Genomic DNA, 20,055 nt, shown 5'->3' on the forward strand with positions numbered 1-20,055 from the left:
CATATAATTGGGTTACATTAAATAGATAATTCAGCTGATCTCATAAATGTCTAATGTGAAGCCTTGTTTGATTATCAATTAATGTCAAACGGAGATGCGAGAGGCTGTTAGGAATCCTGTCGGGTTTGCTCGTGTTGCATGTGGCAAAGCTACTCTCGTTGCAGCTGCAAGAAGAGCCAGGAGTTTTTACAGTGAAATGTATATTTAATATTGTACGCGCTGGCGAATTCAAAGTAACGCCGGAGCACGCGTGCACGGCGAACGCTGGTAAACAAGTCTTTAAAAGATGTAACAAAAAGAAGGACATCAAACGCCACAGGTAACAGAGCTTTGGCTTCTAATTAAACAGAAATTGTTTTTTTTGAGGAAAATGTGCCTGTTGTTCTTGGCTATAAAGAGTAGAAGGAGGGAAATGATTAAAATATTTCATGGCTCAAAAGTCACTTCATGGTGCCTTTTTCAAAGCCGAGAGTTTAATGGAGTAGGATGCTTAATTACTAGCATATTTACATTTTCTCCGACAAATCCTCCCACGAAGAGAAAGCTGATGGAAAATAACCACTGTGTGACTCTGAGGAGAGTTTACCCCATGACATTGTGAATATATGGTAAAATACATAAAAGATGGAGACAGCCACCATAGCGTCCAGGTTGGTTTGGTGTATTTTGAAGCTCGAGGGCAAGCACCCATGCAGACTATCCAAGTATTTCACTTTTTGTTGGTATTTGCAAGACAGATGTGACGTAAAGGAATTACTGTGTTGCATTATGTAAATGTTAACGCAACATACAGCTGCTTCTAAACCAGCCTCCATATTAATATCTATGATGTTTACTGTTACAAGCTGAAACACATGCTTCAATAATCCACAACACATTTAGGCAAAATCACGTGAAAACAAACAATAACAGGTGCAAGTATGTAACACGAATGAGGTGACGCGCACAAATGTTTAAAGTAAGCATTTAATAATATATTATAATATAATATGTACGTATAACAGACATAATGTGGCATTCGCGCAGCTTATTGATGTCACAATGCAAACAGGCCTGGAGGATTAACACAAACAGACCACACACGGCGCGCTCGCAGTGTGAAGACACCTAATCCCTGCTGTCATTAGGTTAACATCCTCCGCGTCCCTCCTTTGCCCGCCGAGCAGCGGCTCGTCCAAGTAAAAGGTTCGACTCCCGGCTGCGCCGCGAAGGTGCGGCCTTGTGTAGCGCTCAGCGTGCCCGCTGCTGACACACTAGGTCCGCCCAGCAGTGGTATCAGCACGACACGCGGCAAGCCTTCACATCCCCAACACACAGCTCCTAATTACTGCACAGCCCTGCCAGTTTGTACCCCTAGGCCAGTACTGACTGCTCAATGCCAAGATGTAAACACTGCATTATTAACACGACATACAGTCTGTGCACACGGCTAGGTTTAATGTACTCGACGTATGTCTACATGGAGGCATTACTTTAGTGGGATTCTTTATGCGAAAGCATACAATGAATTTATTGTCTTGCAGACAGCGAGTTCCAAAATCACCAGATGGGCGATTTGCTGCGTATAGGGTAATGTATGCTTACAAATGATGTTTAATGATATCTTCCAGGGATAGGAAGCAAAACATTACCATTTTCAAGGCTAAATATGCAGGCTGTGTCAGAAAGCTGGAGATACAGAATTAAGTAACACACTGTCTTTTTTTTCTTGTTATTTTATGCATATTTATTGGCTGCCAGAGCGTCTTGATGGCATTACACAATATCTGGTTTTTTACTTTATGGTAAATCACAGTCCAAACATAAGCTTTGCCTACTTATCACCGATTCTAATATATTTTCATATGAAAAATCTCTCATGTGAGTATTATTAGCAGAGTGCTCTGCCCCTGCAAGTGCCGCAACTTCCTGTCAGCGCGAGAATAATAAGGGAATGGAAATGTAATATGAAACTTTTTCAGCACACAGAGATAAAGAGGAGAAAGGGCTTCGTTTAGCCGCTTGTTTCTGCCTGCGCGGCCTTCCCCGGCGCCCTTTCCTCACGTGACGTGCGCTGTATAGAAATGTCAATACCTACCTGTGGAGCTGATGGAGACCCATAAATCGATAAAACGAGCATAGCTGCGGATCCTTGGCCACCAAGTTGTAAAACTGGTCACTCCATAAAGTGAAGTGTGTGATTAGAGAAAACCAGCCTGGCAGCATCAGAGCGGAGCCGCCGTCTTCCTTCGGGGCTCGCACCAGCTCGGGCCGAGCGTTTCGGGCGAGCCGGTCGCAACGATAGCCCAGAACCCCGTGGGGAGCTCGCAGGGATGAGAGTGAGAACTCTCATTGTCTCCTCCGGTGTCTTTCTAACGACAAGATCCGAGCGTGGCTCGACAGAAGACGCTCTGTAAGTAGCGGCGCTACGGACGAGAGGTGAGATCGGCATAAAATATTAAGACGGCAGATCTCGAGCCGGCGACGGTCGGAGACAGACGGACATTTTAGGCAAGAACACTCTGTGTGTGAAGCCTTCACTTCCTCTTCGGTTTGAAAGCTCCATCTTTATAATGGATGGCAGAGTCTCTGGGGAGTGTCTAGACTATGGTGGGAAATCTAAATGGTTGGGAAAGCCACTCCAATGCTCTGTAAGTAGTGTGGAGTATGGGAAAAATGCAACTCAGAGAGGTGACAGGAAGAAGGGAAAAGCATCCCAAACAACACCGCGTTTACCTGCAGTGCACTTCCTTTAACGGGCGTAGATTCCCAAACAGGAGATGCAGACTTTACGTAATGCTTAAATGCCCTCTGATTCTTTCCTCCCCAACCCTAAGTGGCCTTAGCTCCAGACCGCGCTCTCTGTCTGCACCTACACCCACCCCCACCCGCTCTCCAGCCCGTCCTGCCTTTTCTTTTTTTTTTGCCTCCAAACTCGTTCTTTTCCTCCTTCTCTCCCCCCTCAGTTATTTATGAGCGCGACTTGAAATAGACTTCAGTATTTGATAAAAGCGTGATCCTTAATCTGAGTTGCCTGAGAAGTGCATTTCATTTTTATTTCCCATCAGAGATTGATGGAGGACCGGGGCGGTTATCCACTCTGTGATTGCTAATGTAAATCCATTGACTTCTGGTGGACATATATAAAGATATGGAAGCCTTGCATGTGCATCCCGTGCTACCAGCAGATTGCATGTGTGCAAAGCAACGGAGATGCTGGATTGTGCGATGTGACGGAGGGGGGGCGGTGTAAGAATTATATGGTGCGTGTCTTGATTTATGAAAAGCTTCTTAAAACATCACAATATTTGCAAAGTTACTAATTGCGGTTCTTTGCCTGCGTGCCATTTCATATTTCACCGCTCACTTGTGCTTTTTCTGAAGGAGGAGGAAAAAAAATAAAACGGGTGATAAATTTAAGATGACAGTTACACCGTATGAACGAGGCCCCTTGTGTATCAATTCGCTCAAAGCCAGCTGCAAATCTAACTCGGGCTCCTTATGTGGCAATTACTGATGGGTAACATAACCTGCATATATCATTAGGCCAATGTGCTCTATAGCTGGCAAATGTTCTTTAGGATCCTACAGCAAATTAGCTCATCCCCCAGGACGTCTTTTATTGGATGATCCGGCTCCAGAGGATGCCGCAAAACCACTTGAGCTCTCCGCAGCCTGCCCCGGTTGCCACAGGGTTAATATTTAAAAGCGCGAGCTCCCAGTCGTGTATTGATGATATGTTTTGAAAATTGCTGAGGCAGGCTCATTGTTACAGTGCTGTCTAGAAGATAGCCAATCCTCCTCCCCCTCCCCTCCCTCTCTCTCCCTCGTTCCCCTCCCCCTTTATAGCCGCCAGATGGAAAACACACTAAAGCATGTAATGTAATATAGCTTGGCACACACAGAGGTATTTCACACCAACTTCATCTGGCCTCTGATCTGCCACAACGCCACCTGAAAAAAATTTTTTTCACCGAAACAAAAAGGTCACCGAATCGCGAGTTCGGAGGAAAAGAGGGAAAATAAAAGGCAGAGAAGCTATCGGCAGCTAAAAGTAGAAAACAAGTGGAAAATAGGCTGCGCCTCCCAATTGCCTGTGGCATATTTTAAGGTTTTGTCTGAGAGTCTTTTTTTCCTTCAGCATCGCCTCCTTCTTCTTCTCTTCAATGAACTAAAACTGCCACAACTTCAATGCAACTCATCGCAGTCGCAGACGGTGAAAAGAAGAAAGGGGAGCGATCTGTTAGTCCTCCACTATCACCAGCATCATCCCCAACACAGCACCCCCCTCCCCGCAGAGATCCCCACCACGACTCTCAGCTTCCTGCTCTCTCCCCCCCCACCCCCTCCCTCACAACTCTCCCCCCCCCTCCACCCCCCGCCTCCTCCCCGGGACGCTGAATTTTACAGTACCGTCTGCAGGATCCCGGTTTGTTCGGCGCACTCCTCTATGCAGAGCAACACGGCTCCGGTGGAGGAACGCTGGAGGCAGCTGTCAAGCGCAGGCTGCTGCTCCTGCTGCTCTAGTTGAGCCTCGGTGCCGTACCGACTGATTTCACATTCACCAATAAGAGACGGCACAGGGGGGAGAGAGAGAGAGACGGGGAGAGAGAGAGAGAGTCTTGAAGTGAGTGGTGTGGAGAGGCAAGTGGAGTGGAAGAGTGTCGAAAGAAAAAAGAGGTTACAACACCTCCCCAGCTCTCTTTCCTTTCTCCCGTCTGCTTTCCCCCCCTCTTTCTTGTGTTGGCTCAAAAGAAGAAGAAGAAGAGGAGAGAGAAAGGGCTCTTTTAAAAATTAACTGAAGAACAAGCTGCTTGTCAAGAGAAAGAAACGAAAGGAGAAGAAGTGCTGGGGGACCTCAAGTCAAGCCCCATTGAACAGTTGAGAGGGAGGGCTGCCTCAGTGGAACAGGGACCAGTAAAGCTCTCTGTCCAAACGTTCGGACTCCTCTTGACACCCACGCTGGCTGGACTGGTCCCAGCGCTTAGTCCCGCTCTCCTCCACCCGTCTGCCCACACCTGCCCCGATTCCACCATGATGATGTACTTTTGGGTGAGTACCGCACCACTAAAGTGTGGGTATCTCCTCACACCGCTCCGGTATGCACAGAGTTGGCGTGTTGAACGTGTGTGGCGCATGTGTCAGAGCGTGTTGCAGCCCTTACATTATATACAGTGTGAGTTTGAGTGTGTGTGCGGTGCAGCGCCTCCCACATGCATGAACAGAGCTGATGGTTTTTCCACTCTCATGTGTTTTATTGATGTTGGGTTGCTGCAGCCAGAAGCTACAGAGGCCTGTGTTTACCCGTCACGTTTGTTCAGCCTTTAAACGAAATCGGATGTTTGGGTGCGATTGTTATCCACGCCAATACCTTCACGAGTTCGTCAACTCCCCCCCCCCTGATTGTCAAACTACCCAGCATGCAGCTGAAACGGTGTCCCTCCGTCTGAGAACGACGCTCGGGGTCTTTCGGGGACACGTTGTGATTTCCTCGCCTGCGCTGTTTCCAACGCTTTTTGTGTGATATTGTTGTTTTCCTCGCCTATATATCTAAGTCAGGCAGAATTTCATAAATTAAATGGCATTAAGCGCAGAATGAGGATAATTACAGATTGTTAACCAGAGCTGCTGATTAATTCTCTTTGAGATCATGTGTGATTAGTCAGATTGGTTTTGTCTCCTCGGTGGTTTGTATTCTCACCACAACAATACCCGCCCAACGCTCGCTCTGCTTTTGCATTTGTGCTTCTTCTTCTTCTTCTGCTTTTTAATCTAAATTTCTCACTGATGCTCACTGCAGATCGCTTTAATCCCCCCAAGTTTTGCTAACTTGTATTTTGTACCTTCACAGAAATACAAAGTAAATGAATATTTTCAGCCTTGCCACTGTAAACAGTCTGAGCTGTGATGCAGTTGGAGATATGTCTCCTGCAGACTGTGTGTGCATCTGTGTGTGTGTAGCTATTGATCGCTAGTTCAGATTTCTGGGGAGAGTGCATCTTTTTGGGGGAAAAGCTACTTTACAAGGATGACTCCATTATGAATGACTTTCTACTCGAACCACTTTTTTAAAATATGGAAGTGAAGCAAAACATGAATAAAAGTATGCTATGCACGCTATGAATGAAACAGCTATTGATTCAGAGCTCACGTTTCTGGAAAAAGAGGATGTTTGGGGGCCAAAGTCGCTCCAAGCGGTGACGCGAGCTCACATTCGAGCCTCGCGCGAAGCTCTCCTTTTGTCTCCGAGCAGAATGGAAGTGACAGGACGGTGTATGCTTTCCAAATTATGCCATAACTAAAAGAACATAACGCAGCGTGCGGTGCTCGCGTGCTTTCCGAGGCCTCGCTGCAACGCAGGCCTCTTTGATACTCGGAGCTTTCGCCTTGAGATGTTTTCTGGGTGTTGATGCTTATTGAAAGAGGCTCATCACTGTCTGCAGCAGCTCACCGATCTCCACCTCCCGTTTCATCACGTATTCCCCCTCCGGCCCGGTCAGAGTGATGACCACACGCAGATGTAGGCTGAACAGACCGAAGCGGTAGTGCTGGCAGTTTACAGCCCTGCAGGCTCATCACTGTAACATGAGGCTGCGTGTACTGCAGTGGGCTTGCTCTCATCGTGTTAGTAAAAAAGAGCTATTAGTAAAGGAGCTATTGCATCTGTGCGCGCATCCATTATGCTAAATTAAAGTTATATATCTTACTACTTTCTGCTCACTTGAGAAGCAACATTATTTTTGCTGAAAGCGTGGAGTCAATACATGACTCATGACTCGTTTCATCATTATGCCTCTAAAACTTCAAAATCTTTGAAGACTCTGCATTTCTGAACGATCACAGAAGCCAAATGTCTTCGTGATGATTTTTCACCCAGAGCCTAAAAAGAGGTCAATATTTCCACAACGAGAAAATCATACAAGGAACAAAGTGATGAGAATGATTTTTAATTAACCACAAGTAAAAATAACCAAATGATAATAAATTATTAGCTAATTTCTAGAAGTTATTTAATGTTTCCAGCTTTCAAGTATGAGAATATGTCTCCTTCGTACTTCTTTATCATAGGACATGGAATATTTCCGGATTTTTGACTCTTCTTTGGACAAAATAAACAATATGACGAAGCAAACTTGGGCTCATTTAAAAATGAGATGATAGCTCACCAAATAATTATTGCCCCCAGTTTGTGCAGGAGCCTCTAAAACATTTTGCAGACACATATTTTACACAGGAGAAAATTTACACATGCAGATTTAACTGATGTGGGCTTAACCTCGGATGCAGACTGACTTAAATATTTCCACTGTGCAGGAGCTGGAGCGACTTCCTTGTTGTGACACGAGCCACCATCATATAAAGGTTTCTACTGGCCTTTAAGGATACCATACGATTTTAGGATGTAAGGGAAATTATTTGGAGGACCAAGCCTTTATTGGGAGTCACTCCTGAGTGTATATAAAGAGTCCGGCTTCCCACAGCACTCCAGGAAGTGGAATTAGAGAATTATGGATTTCTTCTCACCTTGTCTGAATTTTACGTTTCCTCAAGGAAAAAAAAGGTAAAATTTGAAACACTCAAAACATTTTCTGGGTTACACAAAAATGAAACTGCCAGGGTGTAATAACACTTATGAGAAAAGCAACATCCCACCCAGGGAATGATTTACTATACCATACCTGGAGTGTATTTCGTGTTTGTGCGCGGGAGTAAGCGAACTTGTGTTAGTCGGCCAGCATTTAGCTGCGAGAGGAGGGTGCGACTGCCTCCCGTTTGAACTGCAGGTGGCGAGCATTACCTGCGGTCCCTCCGGAGGCCTGTCAGCCGTGCATCAGTCTGGGGAACCTGCAAACTCCCCTCATTAGAATATTTATTCACCAAGCAGATGTTCTTATCCAGGGCAATTACCTTTGGCTTACATTTCCCTGTTGCCCACTGATATAGATGAATGTGTATACAAAGACGTCCCAGGTTATGCATGGGACCCTTGGGTGCCACCCACCATTCCCCGCATATGCGCGACGGGCAAGCCGGCGACCGTCTGGCCTGCCACGGTGTTCCACCTAAAACCCAAAATCAGCTCCACTGTGGTAATTGGAGGAAGTGGAGGCGACATCTCCTGCAATGGCCATGCAGTGATGGAAAGATGGCCTGTATATCATTCTCTCCACCCGGCTGTTCCTTTGCATTAGAGACAGAGAGAAAAAGGGAAGAGGCATGGAGTGGAGAAACCATGCATGCTTCTGTCCTCCCCTCAGTGTGATGAATAATTTAGCAGTGCAGGGCCCTTGCTGTCGAGTAGAGATGGTGGTAATGGGGAGACTGGATATATATGGCATGCCAAGGAGCGATGGTTTACGTTAGACTTCCCCAACCAACGCACTCAAGTGCGCCGCAGACTGCTCACACGGCGTGTTTGGCCTGTATTAATGTTTTGTTTTTATTTATCGGGGAAAAAAACGAACCAAACATCAGCGGACGTCGATGCGCGGCGGCTAGCGGCGGGGCTGGTTTGAGGCTCTGGAGCTGTGGCCATTAGCAGGAGTGCATTCCCTTTAGGCAGATGTTCAATCTCGGGCTGCATTCAACCAAAGAACAACTTGGTTGACTGAATTGTGCCTTCTCTTTAACCAATCGAGGGGAAATAAAACTGCAGGTTATCGCTAGATTAGCTAAATTGGTCTCGGTGTACTCGACCTGCAGCCTTATTAGCCTAGATGAATTATAAATAAACACAAAACGCCTGTATTTATAGCACACTGAATCATGCTAGGCTCGTCGCTGTTGTCCTTACATGATAACAGCAAAATCAGACATTTGCTTTTACTTATGCTCGAAAAACCACACGATCCGTTTGCTCCTGAGCTTCATGTTTTAATTTTTCTGTTTTAATGCAAGAGGAAGTTTTACATCTAGCTCGGTTTACCTGGATGTGCTGCAGATGCTAAGGCGTCCTGTAAATAACCATCACACCAAATAATAATATTAAGATATATTTAAACTAGAGCTGGGCGATAGAACGATAACGAAATAACTTTTTCTCGATAGAAAAGTTAAACTATTGCGATAGGCCTCACCGCTCTTGTCCTCTTAAAAAAAAAAAAGAAGAACAGCCAATTCAAATTAAGTAGCGCAGAGCCGAACCAATCACAGCCGCAGCATCATGTGACTTGTTACGTACAGCACAAGTGCCAAGCCGCACATGTGTATTTGTTTGGGAAGCACCCAGCCGCCGTGCCGCCCGGGTATTGGAGGAAATGAGTGTGCCGATTAGAGAAAAATCAACCGAGAGCGTGACCGAAGGTTACCGAAGAGAAAACAGATGATGGTTTCAATGCCGGAGAGATTGTCGAGCAGAAGAGACATAGAAGTTCTGTAGTGTGAAGGTATTTCGGCTGTTTCAAGTCTGACAAAAAGCAGAGTAGCGCGCACTGTAAATTGGGCCGAAAGCAAGTCTGGAAATACAATAAATTGCTTTCTGACTGGAAGCTTTTGTCAGACTAAAGTAACTGTTAAAACTGTTTGAAAAGCTAAGCTATACAACAAGGAGAGATCGAGAATTTCCTTTTAGTTCTCAGTTTATTTGATATTGACAAAAGTTAGTCAATTTTGTCTGTTCTTCTGTAACACAAACTAAGATTTATTTTTAGAATTAATATTTTGTTTCTAAGTGGAATTGACAGTTTAGTCTGTTTTGTTTGTTCTGTTTTGAAACGTAAACGCTTTAGCGGCTGCCTTTTGTGTAGTTTGCAATATTTGCCTTTATTTATCTGAAAAAGTCTCATGTTCCTTAAGTGCATCTACCCTGTTGAACTTATTATGGGAAATAAATATTTAAATCAAAACAAGCTGCTGATTATTTCACATTTTACTTGTGAGCAACGGCACATTTAAATTTTACAAATGTAGTTATTTGGCTTATATCGTGATATATATCGTTATCGCCTGAAATGAAAAAAACATATCGTGATATGAAAAAATCTTATATCGCCCAGCTCTAATTTAAACTCAAAGCAGGAAGTCTTTTTGGAGGAAAAGTCCAGCACAGACAAATTGTTCTACCCTTTCTCGCAGTGACTAGTCAACGAGATGATTGAATGTTGCTGCATTTGCTAGTCTGCAATGAACAATGGCTGCAAACTGCTGGTTCTAAGACGCTACGCTACTGACTAGTAAAGCAGGATTTAGATGAAACGCGAAGCTGTGAAATGCAAAAAGCTGCAAAGTTTACGCACAGTCATCTATTTTAGCCGAACGCAGCGTCGGTTAGTTTTGAGCCAGCTCTGATTAAGAAATGAAGATTGGATCAAGTCTGCCTTCAGCTGGGCAATTTTTTCTTTTTAGAGGAAGTCTATTCCTCATGCTGCCAAAAATAATGGATTAATTCTCCTAATGAAAATAACACCAGCAATTGTCCAGCCAATCAGAATCGCGAGATCAGCTGACCAACCAATCGACCAGCCGACCTGAAGACCACAGCCTCACTTTAATTAGAACGTGCATGTGCTGGAAGTGATATGATTGATAGATGAAAGCAGTGTGGGATTTTAGGCCCAACTCTGTGCACATTTAAGAACTCCCATATGCATTTCATGTGCATGCATATGGCCTGGTTGCAAATGCTCAGAGAGACGTCTGCAGCCTGACCAGCAGAAAACGTTGAAATTCGTGACGGACAGCATGAAGAGGCAGAGCTGATCAGCCATTCTGGGCGGGAGAGCAGCGAGTCCAGGCCGCTGGTTTCATATTGCAAGATGAAGTGCTCGCGATCGTTTGTTAATGTATTAATTGATCTGTGTCCTTAGACGGGAAAATCAGAAGTAGTGTCACGTAGGCTCTTTAGTACTCCCCGAGACGCCTTCATTAGCAGCTGCTGGCCGACTCTCCACCCCCATTACAGGACCGTGTTGCCACACACTTTACCTGACTGCTGTAATAACTTTAGACATTTCTATCTCCCCGGCAAGACCTCCGACAGCCCGAACAGTTTGAGGGCTTAACATCAAATGCGAGGCGCTTCTTTGAAAGGCTTATACTGCAGGTGATTCACCGCGGGGGGGCCGCGTGCCGTTGTTTTGTCTGCTGGTTGTTGCTGTCTTTTCCTTACGAGTTTGAGTAACGGCTGTTGCAATCAGTCATTAACTTCCTGCTCGATGTTTTATAATCTGGACGGCACACATGCCTTTGTAGCAGGGCTGATGTAACGACGCCTCTACAAATCTGAGCTAAGGAAGCAATGAGAAGTACATCCAGGAACTGTGTTATCTCTTTAACCGCTAATACCAATGAGGTTCTTGCAACTTCACCGACGAGCAAATTGTATAGTTCTTTTCCAGTGTAATGCCAGCTGCATAGAAAATCAATTCAGTCAGAAAAATGAGGCTAGTAGGCTTTTATTTTCCTCTCTTTTCGGGATAGCGGGGCTCCACCCTTTGTGCTCTGTGGGATCATTAGTAATCAGTAGCTTTAACATTAATTCTGTCAGCTTTTGGTCTCTTCCCCTTGGGGCTAATGGGTCTAGAGCCCAGCTAATTGTGATTAGGCTCTGACAGCAGGTTTTACTTGCAGGATTTTCACACCACAGTCCTCTTTGATATGAGCTGCACAGCTGATAAAGAGATTAGATACAGGAAGAGAGAGTGTATGGAGAGGCGGGAGGAGGTAGGTGTTCTTAAACTACAGAAAGACACCTACACGGGGGAAATCACTGGTGAGTTTAGCAGAGGAAAATAGATCCGGACGCAGTAAAAGCCTCGCGCTCGCTTATTGCACCTGCTATCATTAGCGCTTTTGTACACATGGTCAGCCTCCCAGGGAAAAGTCATTATCCAGCTGTGCTGTTATTTTTCTGCTGTTTTCTCCTAGTGGAGTGTGACTTCAGGGCTATAGCCAGCGCACCCTTTAATGCCTCCAACACAATAAAGGACTCTAGCCTTAATGATGTGGGATTGGATGGCCATGCCTCAGGTTGTCCGGGGGCTTGTGAGCTGTTACTGCGAGCGGCCATTTTGCCTCGCCGCCGCCGAGGCTCCGTGTCAATTCGAGCCCAGCCATTCCAGAGGAGGCAAAAATAAAAATCTGATTTAATGATTAACTGCGGCTGCGTTGTTTAAAGGGCCCTGGCTCTGGCTCTCTCCCTTTCTTCAGGCGAGCGAGAGAGTGAGGGAGCGCAGGCTGAAAAGCAAAACAATGAGGAGAGGAAGGAGCCAGCGAAGTAGTAGGATGGATCGACGCCAGTGCACGCCAAGTCGCCAGAACACGAGGCGATATCGTCTGTTTTTCGCTCTTGACTGAGTGAACAATCGAGTGAATCAGGAGCGATTGTGCAGCATGATGTTCAAAGCAAAGCACACGTTTTACATCTTAATGACTCGGAGGATTAAATATTAAGGTTACAGCTTCTCCAAATGAAACTGGAGCAAAAGTTCAACGATTTTTTTTCTCCTTCCAAATTTTAAACAACACCTGAGTGAGTTTGGGCATCGTAGCGTTTAGAAGAGGCTACTCACTATCACAGGAAGTTGCCTTTTCTCTCTTCCTTCCTTCATTTGAACAGAAAGTCCAAAGCTGAGTCATATGCTGCTTATTCTATTTTTCAGCCTTTCTTATTAATTTATTCGACTTTTCGCGGTCGCCCTGTTGCACCTCCAGTAACTCCACAAGTCTCTCACGGCAGTCCTTCATCCTGCTCGGCTGCATTGCAGCACGGGCGTGCACGCCGCTAACACGCCTGTGCTGTAGATATTGCCCTGAAGTGTCAGCGCTCACATACAGAAAAGATTGGAGGAGAGGCCCCTGTGAGAATGGCAGCAACATATCCGCTGGCAACCTGCCACGCATGACAAGAAACCCACTGCTGTCCCTCTCTCACAGCAACAAATGTAATTTGTGCGTTTGCCCCAATTTTAGACTCGAATACTCGAAAATTCTTTTCGAGTTTTAGTAAAATTAAATAGAAAACCTGTTGGAAGGTTTATTTAAAGTTATAATGAAGGGAAATATCTGAAAAGATAAATGACTCACTGTCGTGTGGATGTACTGACCAAGTGTACTGCGTAAGTAAATGATATTTTAAGTGTTATTAGTAGTTTTTATAGATACATTGTTTTTAATACTTATCTTTAGATTCCATCCGCCCTCTGCCGTTTGTCCAGGTCGTGGGGGGAGCAGCTCCTCCTCCTTCAGACCTTCTGCTGGGACACTGAGGTGCTCCACAGTCATGTGTGTTTTATTTGTTTCATGCTCTTAAATCTTTTGGGATGTAGGCCTAATTTTTTTCTGTTTCTCCCCCAAAAACAAACAAAAAACAGACTTGCTGTGTGTCACCTTTCACCTGTGCATCAGTTCAGGGTCAGCAGATGTATCTGTTGCTTTCCCCAAAGATATAAATGTCAGTTTGGAGGGTTTTGATAACCCAAAGGTTCTTCTACTGCACAGTAAAATACACACATATATATTTGATTAGCTAATATATTTGTAAGACGCTCAAGCTTTGGAAGTGCATTCAGGGAAACATGCTGAACTGCTGTTTCTTTGTCTGTATATAATAGGACGTTTCTTAAAATTAGCTTGCGTCTGCACCCGTCCAAATATTTAAATTTTTACTAGAACATGTCGATGTTCTTAACGGATCCCACCTCAGCCTGGACCGACCGCGTTCGCTGGAGCACGGTGGCATTTATAAAACACATGGCAGTAAAACCAAGTGAACAAACCGTATGTGTGGAAGAAGCAGCTGAATGCAAACCAGTAGCTGTAGAAAGTACAAATACATGAATATGACGCATCATCTGGCTGCTTCTGGTCTCAGAATTGGCCTCTCGGGATGACGGTTCATATATGGTAAAAGCAATAAGCCTGTTTTCCCATATATGGTAGAAATCTGTCTAATTTCTTGTTATTTTTGTATATTTGATGAACAAAGTGTTTTGTTTTTTTTGGGGTAGCAGGGAGTTCGGTGTCAGAACTGCAAAATTATAATACACACACAAACACCATGGTCAGCTTTTTGCAGTATTTTGTGTTGTTTTGGGGTTTTTTGTATTAGTACAAAATCCAACATTGTAAAAAACCACTATACTCCCATCTAATGTAAACTATTCGGAAGCATCCAAGTAGCTTTTGTGCTAATTGTGAATATTGCAGTTAATAAGACTGCAAATCCAAATTCTGCACAGTTGCATGGTTGATGAGAGAGTAGTGGATGCATTGTTGGGCAACAGTCTGCAACACTGGTGTTTTTAATGCATCTGTTTTTCTATATGGGTGCAAAGACTGTGCTCAAAGCTTGTTATATACTCTTCTCAATCAATCGCAGCCAGTGCAACCCCCTCTGTCACGTAAAAGGGGGTTAAGAAACAGTGTGGCACACAGGCTGTAAAATTAATGGTAGGAGAGTGACATTAGTGTTATAGGTTATTGACCGATTTCATGGAATTTATGACCCTAATCGAGTGGCAGTGTCAAAGGGAATGAAGCAAATAAGAGTGGCGCTGACAGCAGAGCTGCGCTGTGGCCACTGGACACCACAATTTGAGCCTTCCCAGTAAATTGTGGCCGGGACTTTATAAGTCTCAGCGGAGGCTGCTTTCACTCCGCCTGCCCGGGTCCCGAGGCCATGCCCCCGGCCTACCTCCATCCTCCAGGTCAGACACAGGCAGTCTCAGCAGATGATGAGAAATGCTACTTCATCTCACCTCATGTCAGGCTTGGCCTCTCACGGTGTCAGCGCCCGTCTGCGCGTGTGCGTGCATGCGTGTGTGTTTATGTGCACCCACTCGCTGTCAGAGTGATTTTTGACCGTGTTTGTCTGCGGTGGGGGAGGCGTTCGTTCTCATGTAGTTTTCATGATCATTATATAACCTGCGGTATATTTGCAGCCGGTGTCTATTTCCATCCCTGTGAGAGCTGGTCAAAGCTCCTGTTTAAGCACCGACTAGAAACAGAAATATTCAGCAACGCGCAAACGGCCAGCCCCGTAAAGATGATTGAACTCCCGCTGATAAATAATTCTTATTGAAAACATGGTATAATGTGACAGCGTTGTCATTTTCTCAGAAAAAAATGAATGCAGGTGAGAGGATAACAGGACTGTGGCCAAAGATCCCAAACGCCACTTTTTGTTTGGTTTGTTTTTCTGAGCTGCTTTGTGCACAGTCTGTGCCGTGATACCACAGAAGAAGAGGTGCCATACGTACGCTTTCATAAAGATAATGTATAGACGTTTCTTTGATGTCAGTCGAGGGTCTGCTGAAAAAGTAACCCAACTTTTTTGGGACTGCTCGCTGTTGCCGTCCTGCAGGGGGATTCTCCAGCGTATAAAAGGGAATTTTGGATGTTTTGGGGAAAGATCCAAAAAGACTAGTAGCCATGCAAAACAGAATTTCTAAATAGTTCTGATAACGCTTGACATGCATGGCTCAGACATGTCATAACTGTGCAATAAGCTACCGAACGCCGACTTCCAAATGCGCTTTTAAATCATTTGTGCAGCTGCACAGCGCGAGCGCTAAACAGAGGGAATGAATTAAAACTTAAAAAAGACTCTTCACCCGGAGACGCTTTCATTCATCTATAAATAGAAGCCGACATGATCTCGTTGTTAACAACTTGGCTCGGACCTCCCAGCGAGCGGCGACTCGGTGCCTGCTTGTTTACCCGGGGTCCTCGGGGCTGCGTGAGGGACGGTCAGCTGTGGCGCCGCCGTTCTGCCCCAGCGCTCTGTGGCTTTTGTGCGGCTCTCTAACCTGCTTTAAAAGCCCTTTAGTGTGCTCCTGACATGCTGCGCTATCACATCGTGGCCTCGGCAGAATGTATGGAGCCATTCAGACACTGTGCAGAGTGAAATGAGTTTTATCCAGCGGTTGACGATTGAATGTAATGGCGCTCTCTCCGGGGAGCAGAGTTTTCCATCCACTGATGTTCGCACTGATACGACGCAGCTCTGCACTGCTGAGGAACAGCTTGGTCTCAGCTCTTTTAAATTATGCATTTTCATGACTAGAATATGGGAGGGCGAGCGTACCACTCCCGGTTTGCATTAAACAAAACCGATGCAGTCTCTCGCGCGTTACGTAATCTCTACGCACGTGGCCGCGTTGCTGTCGTTGCATCTTTTTTTTGACTTTTTTTGATTTAGATGCAAAAAATCCGAATGAAAGCTGTTTTTCTCCGGTTGAAAAAAAGAGAAAACATTAAACGGGAAACGATTCCGGATGGGAATAAATAGCACTGATGGTTTTTGAGCTGATGAATGACATGTAATAAAACTTCATATCTATACGAATGTCATCGTTTGGGATTTGAGGGCATCCGTGACAGCTTAATTCTAAGAAACAACCGACGACAAACAGAAAATAAATTTCTCCGCCGCGCTGATTGATGATGTGCCGACAGCCCCCCCCCTCCCCACTCCCCCACTGTTTTTCATATAGTGATGAACATATAAACAAGGACAACCCTTTCCTCTTCTCATCATCAGCACCGCTCTGGTATTTGACAGAGAGTGAAGCGGTGTGCTTTTTAATTAAAAAGAAAATTCAATAACCTTATCAAGACTTGCCATTTTAGTTTGAGGAGTATCGATCAGCCGTTCAGTTATGCAGATCCGCCGCTTTCATCTTCTGGGCGATTCTGCACGGTGGCCTCTGGTTACTGAAAAGATCTCATTTCAGAAAATCTATTTCATGTATTATTTAGGTTATGTTTAGTTCGGCTTACAATACAATATTCAAATATGTTGTCGTGTCGCGTGCGGCGTCTTAACATCGAGGTTAAAGCGGCGCGACGTGGAGCTCCGAAGCACGTTAGCATAAAAGTCTGAGCAGGTGAGCGCCGTCGGCCGGGATTCAGGACGAGATGGACAAACTCCCGCCGGTCAGAGGGGGGAAACTGTGCCGCTGATGATCTGTCGCAGCAGTAGGCTAATTGCCCACACACCTCCGTGTATCTCCCTGTTTCTTCTCCCTTTTTTTCCTCTTTTTTTTCTTAATTTCAATATGTCTGCTAATGGAATTAAAAACATGTTGCCAGGGGTCTTTTGCAATTTGGAAAATAAGTCCATTAAGTTCATTAATTTAATAATGGGCAATAATAATGAATAAAAAGTATTGCTCAATTAGAGGGGAGCGTACGGTTGGCTGTTTCACATTCATTCGAAATCACCTCAGTGTGCAATAGCTTAATGAGATTATAATGGAATTGATATCGCATAGGTAGTGAATTAAACCGTTACCAGAGAACCCATTAGGAGTGAAAGTCTAATCCTGAAACACTTGTCACAGCTAAAATAGGCTTCTACTTTTGTTATTAGCCGTCAATCGAAGCGGCGGGCTCTGAAGGTGAATCTGCCGGCCACGACGACGACGACGAAACCCAGCGATTCTCCTTGATGCGGGTTAACGGCGGCGAATGTCAGGCGCTCCCTCGGCATTTGTTTGGTACTGTATCACTGCTGTATCGGCGGCGTTACACCGCCGCTCGGGTTTCATGGCGAGTGTTTCCAGACCAGCAAAGCTGCTGAGGGCTTCAGTTAAAATTACACAGACAGCACATTCATAGTAATCTAAAAAGGTCAGGATAAATTACACTGCTTATTTCAGTGAAAAAGGCGGGTAATGTGATCCGCCGTGAGTAGTTTTTCATGCTGGCCCCAGTACATTCTCTCTGGGCTTATGGCGCAGGTTTGACTCTTTGACTTTTACACGCTTGACACTCGATGTCAATTTACCGTCTCGTTTTAAGACCGGGAGGGACCGGCCGAGATGAACTTTTCCCTTTTCGTCGGGGATATTACAATAATTTGAGGTGTTTTATATCCGTAATGGCTTTTTTACAGGAACACTTAAAATAATGTGTCGTTGGAGGATGTTGTTAAAATCAGAAATAGATTGGTTCATAATTTAACTTTTCATTTAATGCGGGTGCAGCGATACACCTTATAAATCCACATTATCAGCAGTTTGTGCAGCTTCAGCAAGGCAAGCATGTCAAAATGTCTTATTAGTGTCACTCTTAATGTACTATATATAATGTATAACGTCCTATATATAACAGATTCAATCAAAAATGAGATCCCTGCAGTTTGAGAGATGTGGAATCGTGATATTAATCAGGGAAAAAAGAAACAATTTGCAGTACTTTTTAAAGGCATGCCCTTGGCTGAAAAATGAGCACATTCCTTAGCCCGAGCCATCCTCCTCCTGGAAGATATAGTACAATAAAGATGATTCACATTGCTATATCTGTGTTTTTAAAGTGGAAAAACTTTAGATTTTCCACATAAGATGCTTTCATGAATTTACAATGAGCTGTGAAGTGAATGCAGCATTTTTTGTTGTTGTAGAGAAACAAGCAGCAAAGTAAACGACACGCTGTCCAAAGCATACAGGTGTGTTCTGACTTCCTCAGAGTTCGGTTGCGTAAGCCGGTGAAATCTCCTGACACGCGGCGCTGTACTTTACAACCTGAGTTTATTTCCTCACCCTGAGTCACTGTGGCAAAAAAAAGAGAAAGAAAAGCAGTCGAATGATGATTTTTGGAGGCGGCGAGGAGCAGGGATAGCAGCACTTTAAAAAAAAAACGAATTAATCAGCAGGATCGTCTGCGATATGAAAATAGGCCTGTTTGTGTTTGACTGAGAGGAAATGAAAGTTTTTAGAGGGAAAATGAGACAAAGAAAGGAGGAAAGTACCAGACATACAAACTTGAGCAAAGTAAGAACTCTTCATAGCTGTACGTGTGCGCTCACGAGCGAACATGTGTGCGTTCTTAATTAATATTTAAGCCACCTTCAGCGTACCCTGGAAAGGAAGTAAAGGGGATTGTGTTCTCATGGATCCTTTAATCCTCTGAATTAGCAGTTTAATAACAAGAAGCCATTTGTAGATTAGTAAGATCAAGCTTCCGAGACGTGCTTGTGTACAATCTACTTAAATGCTTTGATTTTTGATGTAGGAGAACTCCCCTCCAACACGCCGCATATACAGCGAGCGTGCGCTCGTAGCCGTCGGGCTCCTGCTCGTATTATTTTATCGTTATTTCATTATGTTTTAGATTGCTGCTGAAATGATTGAAGCAACGGGGGATTAATCAATAGCAGTTTTTGATTGATCAATATCATAAATCAGGCAAGAATGCAAAGACTTTATTGATGTCATCCTCTATAATGTGACAGTTTTCATCAGAGTAAGAACGCTGCTGTTCATCCAGTTTCGTGATTTCAAAGATTGTTTTTCCTCGTAGATCAACTCGTGTTTTCAAAAGTTTTCATTGTTGCTTAGCAACTGCGTTACCCAGCATGCACCCGGGCATCTTTATTCTCGCTCGGCTTCGTTCTGGTGACATAGTTGCCATCTTTGCAGCAGAATTAGCATCAGAGCATTCAACTCTGATGCGTAATTCTGTAATTCTTCTCGATCCAGGTGCGCGGGTGTGCCAGGAAGAGACTTTTAATACTTCAGCATTTTACAAGTTTCTAAATTAAAAAAACACTTGAATTAATTTTTACACTTCGTTTCCTTTTTTGTGTTTTTGCTCCTGTTCTCTGTTATTTGTACACTGCTGAAGCCTGTAGTGCATGTAGTGCTACACCTCTGAAGCACTCGATGTCTGATGGGTGCTATATAAGTAAATTGCCTTGCGTATCCTTTAATAAGGTAGCGACTTAAAAAGACCTGAAATCAGATGGTTTGCTAATGTTTAGTGTTTAATCGGCCAGTCGTGACGGCAGTGTCCCCAATTCAACTTCCACCACATCGCTCTCTCTCTTTCAAAGTGTATGTATGAAGAAATATATAATATTAACTAATAGTAATACTTTAATAATTATATATTGCATTATGTATTTTATAATTGTCAAATAAGGGATAATGGGACCATCCTGACAATATTACAGGTGTTAAGGACGACTTAATGGTATCTTATTATTCTGTGACCCCGCCTTCAGACACTGCTGTTTGGTCTGAGCTGCTGGTGTCTCAGAGATAAACACGGCATCCTTTTCCTGGTGCTGTCATGCTGCCTGGACCAGTTCCAAATCCTTCCGCGTGGACGCTTGGATGGGACCTTTTGCTGTTG

At 44.4% G+C, this 20,055-nt stretch overlaps 1 protein-coding gene across 10 annotated transcripts in view; it reads left to right on the forward strand.

Moving 5' to 3' along the window:
* rbfox3b (RNA binding fox-1 homolog 3b) overlaps positions 1–20,055 on the forward strand; it is a 448,440-nt gene that overhangs the window by 304,230 nt on the left and 124,155 nt on the right. Inside the window, exon 1 of one of the 10 annotated variants that reach the window (XM_035912576.2) lies at positions 4,621–5,031. The exons of the other annotated variants lie outside the window; for them this stretch is intronic. Coding sequence (XP_035768469.1) covers positions 5,014–5,031 — 18 coding nt within the window. The 5' untranslated portion in view covers positions 4,621–5,013. Of the gene's footprint in view, positions 1–4,620; positions 5,032–20,055 lie in introns of those variants that run through there. 10 annotated transcript variants of the gene reach the window in all.

Source organism: Neolamprologus brichardi, chromosome 4, assembly GCF_056152115.1.
Source record: "Neolamprologus brichardi isolate AB-2024 chromosome 4, ASM5615211v1, whole genome shotgun sequence".
NCBI classification, from domain to species: domain Eukaryota; kingdom Metazoa; phylum Chordata; class Actinopteri; order Cichliformes; family Cichlidae; genus Neolamprologus; species Neolamprologus brichardi.